The sequence below is a fragment of the Ambystoma mexicanum genome, chromosome 3p (genome assembly GCF_040938575.1).
Source record: "Ambystoma mexicanum isolate Mex_15411 chromosome 3p, UKY_AmexF1_1, whole genome shotgun sequence".
NCBI lineage: Eukaryota > Metazoa > Chordata > Amphibia > Caudata > Ambystomatidae > Ambystoma > Ambystoma mexicanum.
The window spans coordinates 358,201,391-358,217,783 of record NC_090925.1 but is presented as its reverse complement, the minus strand read 5'-3'; the positions used below and the strand labels follow the sequence as shown (position 1 = coordinate 358,217,783).

Below are 16,393 nucleotides of genomic sequence, written 5' to 3'. Positions count from 1 at the left end.
TCCCGTTTATGGCGTTGTAGCTAGCTAACAAGGTAGAATTGTTAGCTATTCTGGTCTGGAATGCCGCGGAAGAGGCCCCCTTCTGCCCATTGTGTATAGCCTTTTGCTTTCCTTGTCAGGTGGAGTCTCAGAGGAAGCTAGGGGAGTTCCAGCCCCTTTTGTTGTTGTAGTGACAACTTGTGAGTCAGGCTTCAATTGACCTCTGATGTATGGCTGGTCATAAGGGGAAGGTTTTATGCAGGGGTTCACTGCCCGCGTAGATTAGGAGTCTCCAGCGAGGGCTGTATTTTTCACTTAATAGATTTGAGGAGGGGGGAAACAACTGATAACCGCTTTCTTTTCTCCTAAGATTTCATCCAGAAAATCCTTATCTTGTTGTTCTTCCTGCACTGCTATATTAAAATGCTCCGCCGCCTTGACAAGCACTTTATTTAGCAGAGGTTAATGGTCTATGGCCGAGTCCGTTACCAGAGGGTCCTTATTAACAGGAGAGTCCATGATATACATATCTGTATCAGGGTCACGCTCGTCATTCTCATTATCCCCGAAGGGTCTGCCGCCTCTTGGATAGAGAGGTCTTCATGATGGGAGTCCGGGTCATAGAGATCAATGACAGTCTTGCACTGGATCCTCCTGGCGAGGCCTTTCAGCAGGGGGTTGAGCAGGAGTTTGAGACCCAGATGGTGCTGTAGTGGGTGGAGTGGAAGCTTGTGAAATAGGCAGGGTTTTTCATAAAAGTTTGCCATGAAGGACATCCTCATGACCCGGTCAAGATCTTCAGCTGACCATTGGGCAGATCTAGGAATGACCAATGGTTGAGAAGGGAGTCCCAGATCTTCAGGTGTGGGAGGGAGTATAGTAGAAGGAGGAGCCTTCTTTTCGAGGGTGGAAGACAGTGAATCTTGTGGTTGAGAATCCCTACTCTTACGAGTGGGCCTAACCTCTTGCGACTTAACCCTATGAGGGGTCTTAGAGGACTTCTTGGATTCCCCGTCTTTAACTGTCATGACCCTTGCCCTCACTGGCAAGTCAGCCTTCCAGTTAGGGCCAGGTCAAAGGCCTTAAAACCTCACCGAAGACTCTCTTGGAGTCCGTCCTGGCACCATCATGAAGACCAACATTAGAATGGGACTATTTACTTGGGACCATTTAACTAGCGGGGGGGGAGGGAGGTGGTGTGTGGGGGGGGGGGGGTGTTCAGCCAACATGGAGGCACACACATAGCTCAGTTACAAGGAACTGAGCTATGCGGTCTAGTCTTTTGGGTGTGGCAGGCCTGTGACTATTTTACCTGGACTACTTTACCTGAGACTATTTAAACCGCAACCAAACAGCAGGACATGCTTTGCGTTATTCTGCTGTGGGCAGCGTAACACTCACCGTGTCCAGTTCTTTGATGCCAGCTTACCTGAAACCAAGGACCTGCAGAGAGAGAAAGAACACTACGAAACTTACCTGGAACAGTATCCTGCCTTCAATCCATCGCCGACTTCAGTTCCACTCACCTGAAGATACGAACTCCATCATCCGGCACCGCATGCATCATGGAATACCATAACCTGAAAAGAGGAGTAAGACAGACAGCATTAGTAAGCGTTTACTCACGTTTCCTCCCGAATGAAGAAAGCTACACAATTCTTACCTGGGTAGTCATCTCCTGGTCAGTATCACTGCTGGAACATTACGGAGCTCGCTGAGTAACATCGCAACCTGCAAGGAGAGAAAAGACACAGGTTAGCAATATAAAAGGCGAAACAGCGCCGCGCATCGCGCTTTACTCACCAGACAGCATTGCGCACACCGTGCTTTCGCCTACCGGCCCATGCTCATCTTCAAACTGCATGACAACACCAAAATACCTTTCCATACCTAAAAGGAAAGAAGCAGGACATTATTATTCGAACTAAGAGGAACATAAGAACTGCATATAAAGACTGTAAAGCAGCAAACCTACGGAGTCGCAGCAGGCCTGGATTCCCACAGGGGGGCTTGCACCAGTGAAGTAACTTGGCCGCTACTCGCCCCCCACATCTATGCGCCCCTGCCACGAGGAGCAGGACAGAGAATCCACCTTTTACAATATTAAGGTGAGGAGAGGGCCCAAGGTGGTGTTGGGGGGGGGGGGGGTCACTTGAGTTGAGGCCAAGGGAGGTGGGAAAACAAAGAAAATCTGGTATTGAATCCAGCTCTCCTATATTGCAGACCCATCTTTAACCACAGGCCTTACCAAGGGACCGGGAGAGGGTTCGAGAGTGCAAATCATCCAACTAGGGCTGGGTGGCGTCCCCGTGGATACCAGGTGAGCGTAACATTAAACAGGCCCTCTGGAGCCTGCTCTTGGACTAAGCTGGCTAGTCCCGCGTGTATAGGGTCTTGTACCTGTTTCGATGTAGAAAATCGAACTTCGGTTGCAGGCTAAACGGAGCGTCGTCACCGGACGATCAGCTACCAGCAGTGGTTTTACATGCAATGCCTGTACCATCCTTCAATGGCCGGGGCCTGTCTGGCGATCTGGAGTGCCCAGAGGACAGTGATTCAACTGACCTCTCCTTAGACGGCGTGCACTGCTGTCTGATCGACACGTGTCAAGTTTCTGCCGTGGGTTGTGTGTTTAGTGACGTAGTGATAGCGCCTCCGCCACCGGGTGTTGTCCCCAGAACAAGGCTGCCGGCCTGTCTGTCGGAGGCCTGTGCTTGGGAAACCGGAGTAACCCTGCCGCCTTCGCCGTTGGATACTGTGGCGTTGATGACGTTGCTGAAGGCACTCTCCACTTCCATGGCCTCGAGCTGCCTGACGTGATGGGCCCAGTGTTTAGGCAGTCCTTCAATATCTTGGGCTTGAAGAGTCTACACGCTCGACAAGAACCTTCGACATGGTCTTGCGGGAGACACAGATTACACAAGGTGTTTACGACGCACAGGAACTTTTTATTGCACTTAGGGCACAATTTAAAGGGGATGCTTCCCATAACGCAACGTACCAGCAGCTATGCAAATGTAGTGTATTTACAAGGGGGTGGGCAGTCATAATTTCGACACCAATAATGTCGACAGTCAAAATTTCGAAAAATTAATGTCGAAAACAATAATGTCGACAAACAAAAATGTCAACATTTTTTTTTTTCGACATCTATTTTTCGAAATTACTAAAATAAGAAGCATTCATCAATTACTACAGTATTAAATAAAGCATTAATCACAGGTAAGTAAACTAAGTTATTTTCATTTTTTATTAATACAATATAATATTTGAATAGTTAATATATCACTAACTTATTAGTTCAGTAAATGTTTTTACATGTAATTATTGTTTAATTATTGTAAAAACTTTTAGATGCATGTATCTACTTAAATAAATAACTATACTAAGTCTAAATTTCATTTGAACATGTAATATATTAATCGACCATTTGATGGTGCTAGTGTGCTAAAAATGCATGTATACTAATAATAACAAATGTTTGTTTTGGTTTCTTACGCACGGTACGTCCGGCTACGTAAGCGTAAGCGCCATTTTTAAAGTTCACTCTCGAAAAGCTTCTCCCGCGGTCGCGTCTCCGTTAGTTCGGTGTTCGTTTTTTCGGATTTTTTCGTGTTTTCACTACTTTTTCTTGGATTTTTCATTGGATCGACTGGGTCTAATTGGATGCTTCCTGGATTCTTGGATTTACGGATTTTTTCCTTGGAGCTTGGATATGTTTTTTTCCTGTTGGTCTGGATTTTCCCCTTGGAAGCATCACCTTTTTCTGTTCATCGGAATTTCGTTTTTTTCGGTTGGCTTTTTCGTGGTTCAATTTTATGGTATGCAGCTTTACACCAGGATTTGTGGGATTTTCTTGGAGTCTTCACCTATTTCACCGTGGAATCGTGATGACCATTAACTAAGTGCTTTTCAACATTTTAAATTAAATGCCAGTGAATCTAAATAACTTTCCTTGTTTTCTATGTTGAATTCGTGTACTATTTGCATTAATTTACTGTCATAATCTCTGTATTTTTTTCGTTTTGGTGCTTGGTTTGCCAATGATATTGTTTGTGAAATACGTAATTCCTGGTGCTGTTCTTCTAATTTTAAATCCTTTAAAAAATGCCATAAATTCGGATGCTGTGTGTTGAAATTTTTATTTATGCGGCTATGCCAGCCTTCTAATGCGTTATTTGTTCTCGGTGCGTTTTCCATGGTAGCCTGGTGGCAGTTCCACAATTCTATTGGGTATTTTGGTCTCCGTCTGTTTCCACTTCTCGTTAATTGGCCTATCCAGGTGTTCTCAAAGTAGTCCAGTAAATTTGTACACTCCTCCTCATGATTTTTATAGTATTGACTTTCTATTAAATGTTCGTAAAAAGCAATGACATGATTTTCTGGTACAAAAGCTAAGGCAAAAAGTTTCTTAATGTTAAATTGAAAGCAACTGTCCTCTGTATATTTTGATCCCAAACCTAATTTTTGTATCTTTCTCCAAACACTCTGTGTAAAATGAAAAAAACATCCCTTTACTTTAGTTTCTCTGTACACGGTAGAAAATCCCTTGATCTGAGAGCTGTTTCGTAATCCACGATTATTGTCTCTGGTTTCGATTCTGGTGCGGTTTCCTTAATTTTATTGTACACGATTTCGTATGTTTCCTCTGTTTTTTTTGGCATCAAAAAATATACTAGCGGTATTATTTTGTCATTTATTGTCCCATGTACTGTGTAAAATTGAAAAAACGGGTGAGGGCATACTTTAAATGTTGCGTCACTGTGCCATTGTTTGCTTCGACTCAGATGCTCAAAGTTATTTGCGGTAGAGAATACCAAGATTTTGTCAGTGTTCACTGCAAGTGTGCCATGGTAAAAATTCTCTCCTCTTGCAGTTACCTTAAAAATATCCGGAATTGTTATATTTTCAAAGGACATTGGTGGTGGTGGCAGGTTTTCATTTGCATGTTTTGTTCGGTTAATTGTGCGCTGCATTAATTTTTCAGCCGGCAACTGAGCCGTTATATGGGTCGGTAACTGGCCACAAACTTCTCTTAGCACAGATCCGCTAGCTTCCCCCTGATGTTCATTTGCTTTTCTTTTCAGTTCCGCCAAGGTATTCCTGATGATTATATTAGTCTGATCAGGCATATGATTGTGTTCTTGTTTCCCTTGTACGTCTGATCCGACTGTTATTGCGCGTGCTGTACACTTATTTTTTGTATATTCCGCGCAGCGCCAGTAAATCCTTTCTTTTCTCTGTAGAACACGTAACCATTTAAAATTAACTGCTTTCCGCTTTTTTGACTGCTTATGGATTCCACTTTGTCTTCCATTAGATCACCTGAAACGATATATACAATTATTTTTTGTGGTATTTTATACTATGTGTTTTATAGTACATTTTATTTTCTTTTAATGTTCGTGTGTCTTACCTGTTTTGAGTATGAATGAATTGTAATCTATTGCCTGAAGTACGCTCTCACGAGATGTTCTGTCAGGTAATGACGGTTTTCCACAGCCGTTACTGGTTTCCTGCTACCAAAAGAAGGTGCTTTACTCAGGAATGTCACCTATTGTGTTAACCATTTCGTAACCTACTTTTCTCTAGTGTGTTAGACGAGTGGGTGATCACGGGCGAGGGGGAGGGGAGGGGGTGTTGGGATGGTTAGTGATGTAGGGTGAGGTTGGGGGGGGGGGGGAACCCCCCAATAATAAACAGTATTTTTGTTATGTTTATTTATTTCGTGTTATTGCTTACGTTAATCATTTTTTTCGACATTTTTTTTTCGGAAAATTGACTCTCCATTATATGCATAGAATGTCGACATTATTGTTTGACATTTTTTTTTCGACATTATGACCATAAACCTTACAAGGGTATAAACATTCTAAAATGTCCTCCCCCCCTCTCTCCCTACTGCGTGGGCCGAAGCCCCTTAGCGGCCTTCCAAGGTCGCAATGGATCCGTCGCCAGGAGTCTGACGGTCGTTCCTTGTTCTTCACCGGCATCGGATGGTCTCGAAGTCGGTGAACATAAAGATAGTTTATTCTTACTATCATTAATTGATCATAATAAAAGGCGATGAGCCAAAATGAGTACTCCGCTATATGCATCCGTCTAGAATGGCGGAAAAACACAATCCGAGGGACCGACGTGTGAAGAACCATGGGTACAGTGGACGTCACACTAGAGATAGTATTACTGGCACGCACAGTCGATGACCCTTCGCACACAGAAAAGTAACCAAAAATCCTAAGTGTAAAAGACTAGGTCGATATAAAAAGTATTCCCACTGCACTGCATTTTAGGATGCTGTGTGCACCGTTAAAAAAATGAATTTAAAAAAGTTACCAAAAAAGATAAAAAGACAAAAAGGGGAAGCCTAGTTTCCCAGTACCGTTAGTCGAAATCAGTATCCCCATGACAAAATGAGAAAAAGGCCTTCAGCTTGCCTGTAAAAAGTCAGGACATGAATATGGAAGGAAAGTTGCCCAAGGAGGAATCATTCCTAACAGAGTCAAGACAGTTAAGGATGGCCAGAGTTTCATAGATTTCAATACACAAAATACAAATTGATGAAGCAGCACAGTGATGGGTCTCAGTCAGAACGCTATCCTGTTGTACATGGCTCCCTCATCACCAGTCAGCTCATTTAAACGTGAGCTATTCACAGTCCACCAGTCCTATCTTTAAAATAGGTAATTCTCCAATTTCATTTGATTTATTCACCACCCATGGACCTATACCTCAGGCTTCTAGATAATTGTGATAATTGTGTTATCAGGCGGTTTTGCCTTCAGAACTGCAGCGTCAGTTCCCTCCCACGAACGTATATCGGAGCTAGTGCGGCAGTGTCGTTTTTTCTATTTTATTATTGTCCCTACTTCGAAATGTCATGGGAGTGAGGGACCAGGAAAGCAGGGCTTTGGCATTTGTTTTTTTACTAAAAGCACATTCAGCTTTTTTATTTCTGGTATTTTGGGGGGAATGCTGATCATCCGCATACAGGATAACTTTGGTGATGTCATTTCCTATTTTAACCACCTCTAACATTTTAAAACGGTGCTCAAGTAGCAAGCCAAGGATTCTTTACAAATATATAGACAAGAGGCAAAACTGTAGCGTAGACTGTGACAAGTCCCGTTTCTTTACCAGAACAACCTCCACTGTATAATGCGTTGAACATTTTCATAACCACCTCCGACATTCCATCCACCCAAAGAAAGCCTCCAAAAAAAGGACCAGCAGACATGGCTGAATGCCTTTTCTGCATCCACACTGACTGTCGGCAGTGGGCTAGGGTCTTCTTGGCCTGGATGTTCACCCCAAGCAGTTCGCTCATAAGAGCCATTCCCACCTCTGATGAGTTCAGTCCAGGTCGGCGTGGCATCACCACATTCAGCCGCTCTGTAATGGTATTGGGCAGAATATATATTTCAATATTCAGGAAGAAATTAGGTCATTTGGTCTCTCTGGTTTGTGAATTAGGGTAAAGACAGCTAGCTACATTGATTTGGGGATTTCACCCTTCTCTTAGTGCATTCAGTAAACAGTCTTTGCACATCCGAGAGCCTGTGAAGAACTCAGTCGATTAACTGTTCTGCGTAATCTTCTCCTCACCGTTTCCTCCCCTGGTTGCATGTATTTGCCCATTCCTCCCCCTACCATGCTAGCTCCTCGCTCCCTTGTTTCTCAGCTTCTCACTGCGCTTTCCCCACCATGATTGTAAAGGGCTCTGTTGCTTCCCAAAGTTAGGTCAGCATGCAATACATATAATACGGTCTCCATGGTACATGGTCAGCCCCTTTAATCCCCTTTGCCTCATCTTATTCACCTGAAAGGAACCAATAGAGTTGCCTTCAAAGCGTCTTGTTGGGCGATTTAAACTTGCACTGACCCATTGGTTTCCAGGATCTAACTCCTTTTGAAGGGAGCCCTTAAACAGCAGGTCAGGCTACATCAAATTGCCAAACCTCCACTTTCTAGTTTTAAGCCTCACACCACTTGAGCTGAAAAGACCCATGAAAAAAAAAGAAAATCAGTCTTGGAGAGGAGTTAATTGGTGGTATAAGAAAGTGAACAGTTTCTCCCAGGGGAATAAATTCATCCACGCGTCTACCAGAGTCCCCTTCCACCTTTGCTTTTTCCCCTCATGTGTGCCCCTCCCAGTCACAGACCTCTGCGGCAGATATGCAAAAGCATTAGAATGTCCCCTGTAGTGATAACATTGCAGTCTGAATACCTTGGCAAATCTTGTGTGCGTTTAAAAATGTACTGCTCCAAATTTGGAGTATTCATTAAATATTACCCAATATCAGGGAATTACCTTCGATTATCTCTGCCAGCACTTACCTGCCTTCTCGGTCTACAATAGTCCTCTCAACCAGATATCTGAAGCTCTTTTTAAACCAGATACTCACCCCCCCCCTCCCACCTTCACTTGAAAATCTAACTGGAAATAAGCTTTTCACAGGACTTCATAACCACATACTCAAAATCCTAATCATAAAGGTGCAGCTCATGAAAGATGATCAGATTGGATGTATTCCTCCGAAATCATAGACAACCTCTTTATTTTCTTGACGGGTGTATTCATCGCTTTTACAACCAAAAACATACATGTCTTATGCACTACTGTTTATGTTAATGCGACACATTATTAAACTTGAATAGAGTATGTTAGTTTGCAATCACCAATGTTGGTTAAGACTAGCTGGCACTCATATCCCAGAAATTCAAGTTTCCGCCCTTGCAGCACCTCCCAAAGGGATGACAAAACAGTAACCAGAAAGAATCATGCAGACACAAGAGACACAAAGGTGAAGAGCACACAGACTGACACCCACTAGCAACTGGCAGGAGCATTAAAGTAACGCTCAACCACAAGATTTAAATTCCTGGCAGCCGCAGCAAATCTGCTCAGGAGCAAAGGAAGTAGGGGACAGAGTTGGAGGAAGTGAAAGATCACGAATAGCTCAAGTTACATGCAAGGTTACTCTGTTGCCCCCCTAAAGTTGTGCCCTTCTCACAAGGAACTGGACAAAATGCAAATTGATATAAAATTTGGCAGCACCAGAAAATGCCTTCAGAAACACTTTATGCTACAGTATTACTTTTAGCAATAATGTGTGCTGCACCCGCCACGGTCATGACTTCCAATGCATTGGCCTATCCCATCCTTGCGCTCTCCTCCCCAGGAAGGTCTCACTGATTTTGGTATAACTTACCTGAGAGAAAGAATACGACGACAACCGAGTTAACAATGGAAAACCAATGAATCTGCACATCGCTCATAGTCAGGTACGTATCCCAACGTGATGCCCACTTAATATCACTCTCCTGCAAATATAAAGTTAGTCAGTAAAACGGGTGGGAGAAGATCAGTGCAAGGCAGACACAATTGGACAAATTATGCTCTTACTGTAGGGTACCCAAGGAGTTCTCAAATAACCCTCCTCCCCCTCAAACATTTCAGATCCCAGCCTCTCTGTGAACCATTAATATAAGCAGGGGACCACATTCTGGCTATCTGCCCAGAAACCATTTAACCACCCTGCTACTGAAACATTTACCAACCTATCTACCATGTTTGATGTGACCATCGTTTTCTTTATTCACTCAAATGCTAGAAATGCCTCTCAGCAGGCAAGTCAACTATCAGACAACTGTTCGACAGGCAAAGCTATCCATGCAGACAATTTATTTCCAAATACTTATCAATTTAAATCTGTAATGTGGCAGGCAAATTCAATAATCATGCACTAACTGCACACTTCACGGAAGCCCATACTAGTTTCAGAAATTGCCACGTGTTCGGCAGGTTTCAGAAAAAATAAACAACTCTTATTTGGAACAGCTAGGTTTTAACTAATTTGTAGACATACGTTGGCTGTATCATGTGAGGCTTTCATTTTTTGTGTGCTCAAATTAACTAGCATAATGCTATCAACAGATAAACAGCCTCGAGAATCCCAACTTCCTACTTGCACTGTGTCAACTTGATGTAAGAAATAAGAAAAAATTCCTGCCCCGGTCTAGACCGGTGTGATTAACAAACGTTTGAACATGTGGAATGTCAATTACAATATGCAGAGTGCCCACTTCAAGGTTTGCATCAGTACTGGGCAGACCAGAGAACTAAACACCCATTCTGGTAGTGATGGAAATGTGAACAACTCCATTCCCACTTAAACTCCTTTTACCCAGAATAAAAGAGCTTGCAGTTAGCAGCCAGTTTCTAACAGTGTAAGAAACTCAGATGAAAGAACGCATGGAAACGGTAGAGAAACTGATAGTTTTTTTTTTATCCCCAGATGCCCACGAAGAAGGGGATCCCCCCCACCCTATCGTCTTTATACTAGTATAAATGGAGCCATATGTTCATTAAAGGGGTCTCCACACTCCGCTCCTCAGATAGTTTGCCAGATTTCTTGAGCAGGTATTGCCTACAATATAACCATTTATGGGGCAGAGACAAACCCGGTGCATATTGACTGGGCTAAACTGGAGGGAAAAATCTGGGGATGATCCCTTAATCTCCCCCAGAGGTAAATAACTGGGCATCAAAAACAGACAATTTTAGAAAACTTAGCCATGCCTGCTCAAATTTTAATTTCCAATCCTTCTACAGTACGAATTAAATAATGGTTGATGGACTGGATTCACACAAGAGTTCAGATTACAAATTATTAATTATTTAGCTACTGAGAAAGTACTAGATCAAGTCCTCTCCTAAGGAAGTATCCCAATAGAAGACGGAGACTCAATTTCTTAAGACTCAGATTCTATGTACTGCCTACTCGTGAAGTAAGTGGTGCATGATCTAGGATACTGAAGGACCAGAGTGTTTGTATATTCTGTAAGGTGAACAAAGAGGTAGAGATCTTTAAACATCTTTATATTGATTGTCCCAACATACATTAAGCTTTTTCTTTTATTTCTCTCGATTTGCTGACAACTTTAAATGCCTCTCCTTTGTCCATTTTTGGAATTGCGTTTTAAATGGGGGACAGATCTTATTAAATAGTACAGATTTTAAATATGTATTTTAAATTCTAGGAATTACCTAGATGGGCTATCTTTTGTAACTGTTTGCATAGTTTTTGATGTATACTATTTTTCTTCCACTCCATTGACTCGATATGTGAAGGGTTTTGATGTATTAAAATGTCCCAATAATAAACACACATTTATCACTGGGTCGGCAATATGGAACCATCAGTTCGCTACATGTAGACCTGCAATCAACACAAAGCGCATAGCAACAAGCCAGATCCACACTTCTGGGAACCACACCATACGATTACAATTCTCCTTTTAGCAAACAATAGCAACATGAGCAGAAATCTTTAATGTTCTTTGTGAAGGGACATTGTCCCCCACCACAAAAGGGTTTCTGATGTACACAATCTGTAAATCAATCATCTCCCCAATCACATTTAAAACCTCTTAGCAAAACCTGAAGGTAGCTGGGCACTTCCATGCTAGGTGCATTAAGTCAACCTCATAGGATATTTTACATTTGTTATCGACCTCAGGAAAGGTTTTATGCATGCTGGCGTGTATGGTATTTCAGATGCAAACATTTTAAATCCAATATAGTCCAAGTTGGGAGTTCATGAAAAGCAATTAGATTTAGCTACATATGTATAACCGTGCATGTTCCTCAATAGGGGTACCAAGGAAGCATTCCCACTTCACATAGGATGCTTGATCGTTTTTTGTCAACAAATTTGAAGACAAATCTTCACATACTTGAAAACATTTTAACGTTCCCCCTCCCCGTACTACAATAATTTGAGTGAGTCAGAATTGGAAATCCAGGAGCAGTCAAAAGTATAGAAGCAAATCAAAAGGAGATCCCCTCTTTTTAGTTATCAAGTGATCAAAGTTGAAAACAAATCATTCCAGTCCCTAGATCAAACTACAAAATAGTCGTAAGGAACCTTTTATGTAACAGTAAGGATTTTAACTCTTGAATGTACGAAAGAGAATAACCACCACATAACTGACTAATTCAGCCCAGGTTTTACATGTAAAGTGCATCATAATACAGATTTGTTTAAAAAGCTTTAATTTTAAAGTCTTTGTGCGCTTTTGGTCGAAATCGACCAATTACTTATGCTTATACATGTGCATGTAGTGGTACGGGAGAAGAGTGGGGGTAGCTTTGGGTGTTTGGAAAGTGGGAGGGTGGTCGTGTGGGGTAAGAAGGAGGGGCCTGTGACGAATTCAGACGTATTGTCACTGCTTTAAATGGGGGGTGGGTGGACCCCTTTCCGTGAGACCAGGGAAGTGAGGCCATTTCAGATAGTCCCCCTGGCGCTGGTACTCAGCGGGAGGATCTCATCGTGAGGGAGGACCCCATTGAGAGTAGCGACTATCCCGGGTGAACGCTTTCCCTTAGACCCTGCCACCTTCACCTAAAACCCCTCCAATTCCATACTACCCAATGCTCCTATGTGTTTTTGCAATATGTCTCGGGCAATCCGTTTGATCACATCCATTGATCACAGCCATCGAGCACGAGCTGGTAAGCTCTTCTAACCTCTCTAGGACAATTGATGCAGCAGGTCAGGGCCTGCACCAAGTCCAATCGTTGTTCTGCTTTGGAAGGGTGAGTGAGGAAAAAACATAGGAAGATGGATCTTCTGAAAGATGAAAAACCTGAGACCACTTTCCGCAGAAAGGAGCGTCTCACTCTAAAGTTAGCTTCTCCCTGGAGAAAGCCAAATAGGGAGTGGAAACAGACCAAGCCTGGACAGCACTCGCACATCTCGCAGAAGCACGACAACCAAGAAAATGACCTTAAGTGTGAGCAATCTAGAAAAGCAATGAAGGGGCTCAAACGGTGTGCCCATAAGAAACGTTAACTACATTAAAATCACACGCCGCAAACACAAACTGGCAGGAAGGAAACTGGTTACAACGGCCTAACAGTGGGGATTGTGAAAATTTAGCACAGTTGCAGGAACCTCTTGAACACTAAGAATGCCAATGTATCCTTTTACAGTGCCAATCTGCAGGCCAGCCTGGACCAAAGCCAGCAGAAATTCCAACACAGGATATAAAGGGATCAGAAACCCCACTCTCCTCGGAAGGCACAAAGGAGGGCAGATGGCTATGTCCAGAAACTGCAGATACCATGTTCTCACGGTCCAGAGTGCACCGATCAAAATAAGCGTGGTCCCGAACAGGTGCAATCTCCTTAGAACCAGCGGCATGGCGAATCGGCGTGAATGCATAAAGGTCAAATGTCCATTCGACCGATAACGCATCCCCAGAGTTTCCGGATGAGGAAATACCCTGGAGTACAACAACCTGAACTTCCGATTGACACTGGAAGTGAACTAGTCCCCTTAAGGAGTTGCCCAACAGGAGAAGATTTCCCCCAGAACTTCCCGACAGAGCTCCCACTCATGGATGGCCGAAGTCGGCCTTCTCATGGCATCCACTGTGACATCCTACCTTCTAGCCAGATTGGCTGCAGTCAGGCAGACGCTGTTTGAGCCCTGAACCACAGTCACATTGCTTCTCTGCACAGAGGCAGGGAGCCCAGACCACCTTGTTTGTTGAAGTAGTACATGGCCACTATTGTCGGTCAGGATCAGTACGGCCTTGTTTTTCCATAGAGGGGAGGAAAACAACCAGGGCCAGCCTCAGCACAGTCAGCTCCAGCAAGTTGATGCGTTTCCCGAGACCCTACCGGAGACCAGTCTGCTCACTGTCAGATCAGACATGTGTGCAAAACCCAACCAGTCAGACGCATCTGTGACCAGTCACCTAGGCCCAAGGTTGGCAAAACAACGCCCCCCTCAGTAAGTAATCTCACAGGGCCCACCACGCTAGGTTACATGCCACCTGGTCCGAGACCTGTGAAAGGTTTGACATGTGGCCCTGAAACTGGGACCATTGGCAACGGAGAAGCCACTGAAACCATCTCATGCACAGCCTGCCACCACAAGGATGCAGGAAGCCATGAAGCCCAGAAGGTAGAAGAAGGTCGAGGCCCAGAAGGTACAAGAAGGTTGAGGCCCAGAAGGTACAAGAAGGTCGAGGCCCAGAAGGTACAAGAAGGTCGAGGCCCAGACTCTCTTGGGACTGAGACATGAACCATCCGAAAGAGGTTTGCCATTTCGGTCTCCTGGCTGGAACGCCCTGCCTAGGCGAGTGTCCAAGACTGTTCCGATACAATCAGAGCAACTGGGATGGTGAAACCCAAGCCTCTTTGTAGTTCAGGGAAACGCACAGGCTAAGCAAAAGGGTGCATGTGTGGAGAACCTGCTCAGACACTAGACTCTGAACGAGCTCGGATGAGACAGTCGACCAGGTAGGGAAGACATGGATGCCCTCCGGACTAAGGCGTGCCGCCACTACCGCAAACAGCTTAGTGAAAACCGTGGCCGCCAAGGAGAGACCGAATGGCAGGACCTTTGGTAATACTGTTGACCCACCACGAACCTTAGATACTGCCTATGTCTTCGATGAAACAGAACGTGGAAGTAGGCATCCAGAAGGTATAGTAACACCAACCAGCCCTGCAGGTTGAGAGCTTGCAGTATCTGGGCTAGGGTCACCATTTTGACCTTGTCATTGCGAAGAAACAAGTTCTGCAGCCACAGACCCAGAACAGGATGCACGCCCCCCCCCCCCATCCTTCTTCGACACCAGAAAATAAAAGGTGGATCATCACCCCCTGCTTCACTCTGAGTACTGTACCAGTTCTATCGCGCCCTTTAAAAGAATCTCACCGATGACCTCCAAGAGGATGGGATACAGAGGGCGTTGAATGAGTGGGAGACAATTACCCTGATGAATGATATGCAAGGCCCATCCATAGGACATGGTCTTGGACCATTCCGAGCTGTACAAGTAAAGTCTCCCTCCCACACGGAGCACGTGTGTCCTGGGGAGCGGAGGGGCAGCGGCCTTAGCCGCACCACCTCCCTGGAAGTGTCTGCTCTGCAGTCTTCCTGGGGGAAACGGACCACCATCTGGGAGGACATTGCCCGCCTTTCAGACGAATAGGTTCTCGACACCGAATGGCATGTCTAACAGCCTGTTCTGTACATCAGCCGCAAACCCAGACATCCTCAATCAAGAGGGACACCAGAGTATCATTCCTGTGGCCATAGACCTGCCCACCACACAATCTGCAGTGTCCAAGCCTGACTAACATCTAGCGGGAAGCCTCCCTGCCATCAACTACAAGAGCCTGGAAACCATCCTGCATCTCTCCCTCAGGGATGTGCTCAGCTCCTGCCAGAGATCTAGAAAGAACTTGGCAAGGTTGGTTGAAGCGTTCACCGCTGGTAGGGCAAGGCTGCCAGACGCAAACATCTTCGTGCCACAAGTGTCCAGTCTCTTCCTCTCCCTATCTGGGAGGGAGGGCCGGAAACGTGGATGTCTAAGTTTGCCGTCTCTACCTGAACCGCCAAACTTTCAGGGGAGGCATGAAAGGGTGGGAACAACAGATCTGATGGCGCCGGGTGATGTTCCCTCATCAGATCCCTGCCAACCAACGCAGCAGAAGCAGGCTTTTGCCAAACCGCTGTTACACGTACCTCCCACTGCCACGCTGAACCGGCATCCGTCAGTCGCGATCCGCACTCAGCTTGAATCTGGAGGTCTTTGATGGGGTTAGCATGGTGTAGGAACATTTTTTTGCAAGCAAACGCGTTCCGTTCAGCAAGCAAAGCCTGGAAAAAATTAACTGAGGTCACAGGACGCAGAGCCTCAACATCCGAGTGGCCCGACGTTATGTCCGTCCCGGAGCACATAGGGGCATCGGACAGAACCGACGCAGAACCACGTTGCGCCCCGGTCAGCATCAAAGTTTCTGAAGAACAGATGCGCTTGGATAGGATTATCAAAAGGAATCCATGAGAGGAAAGAATCCATTAGAAAGAGGACAGTGCATATGGTTATGCTAATAAAGTTAGCAAACTTTTAGCAAAACGCAAAATGAAATGCATAGAAAGTGTAATCGTGTCTCAAGACCACAGTGAAACTTTGAAATACACTTGGCAAGCCCAACAAACATAGTTGGAGTTAAAATTAAGGAGTGAAACAGTGGCTAGACAACTATAAACAAGTGTTAAAGGATTGTTAGGCAAGATTGTATGCAGTACCCTTTGGGTACACTACAACAGCCCTGACCTCCTGGCAATAGGAGCCCAACCTTTGGTATAAGTCTGTACTACACAGGTTGGTAGCGTTTTGAGCAGCCAGGCTGATCTCAAGAGGGGTTAATGTGAGCTGTAGGGGAGTTGAACAGAGATTCACAGTGACACGTATTCAAATAAACTCTTACACACAAGGTTTCTTTAATAAACAATTATTAATTTATCAGTCAGTTAGAGTAAGCATTCTTCAGAAGGGGCAATATAACAGTAACACTCAAATATACTTCACAAAATACAGCCTCCTA

The 16,393-nt window shown here is 44.5% G+C and overlaps 1 protein-coding gene across 1 annotated transcript in view; it reads right to left on the bottom strand.

The window, feature by feature from the left end:
* Positions 1 to 16,393, bottom strand: part of TM9SF4 (transmembrane 9 superfamily member 4) — a 263,480-nt gene that overhangs the window by 134,486 nt on the left and 112,601 nt on the right. Inside the window, exon 8 of the mRNA XM_069651011.1 lies at positions 9,192 to 9,303. Within this exon, the coding sequence (XP_069507112.1) occupies positions 9,192 to 9,303 (112 nt within the window). The remainder of the gene's footprint in view (positions 1 to 9,191; positions 9,304 to 16,393) is intronic.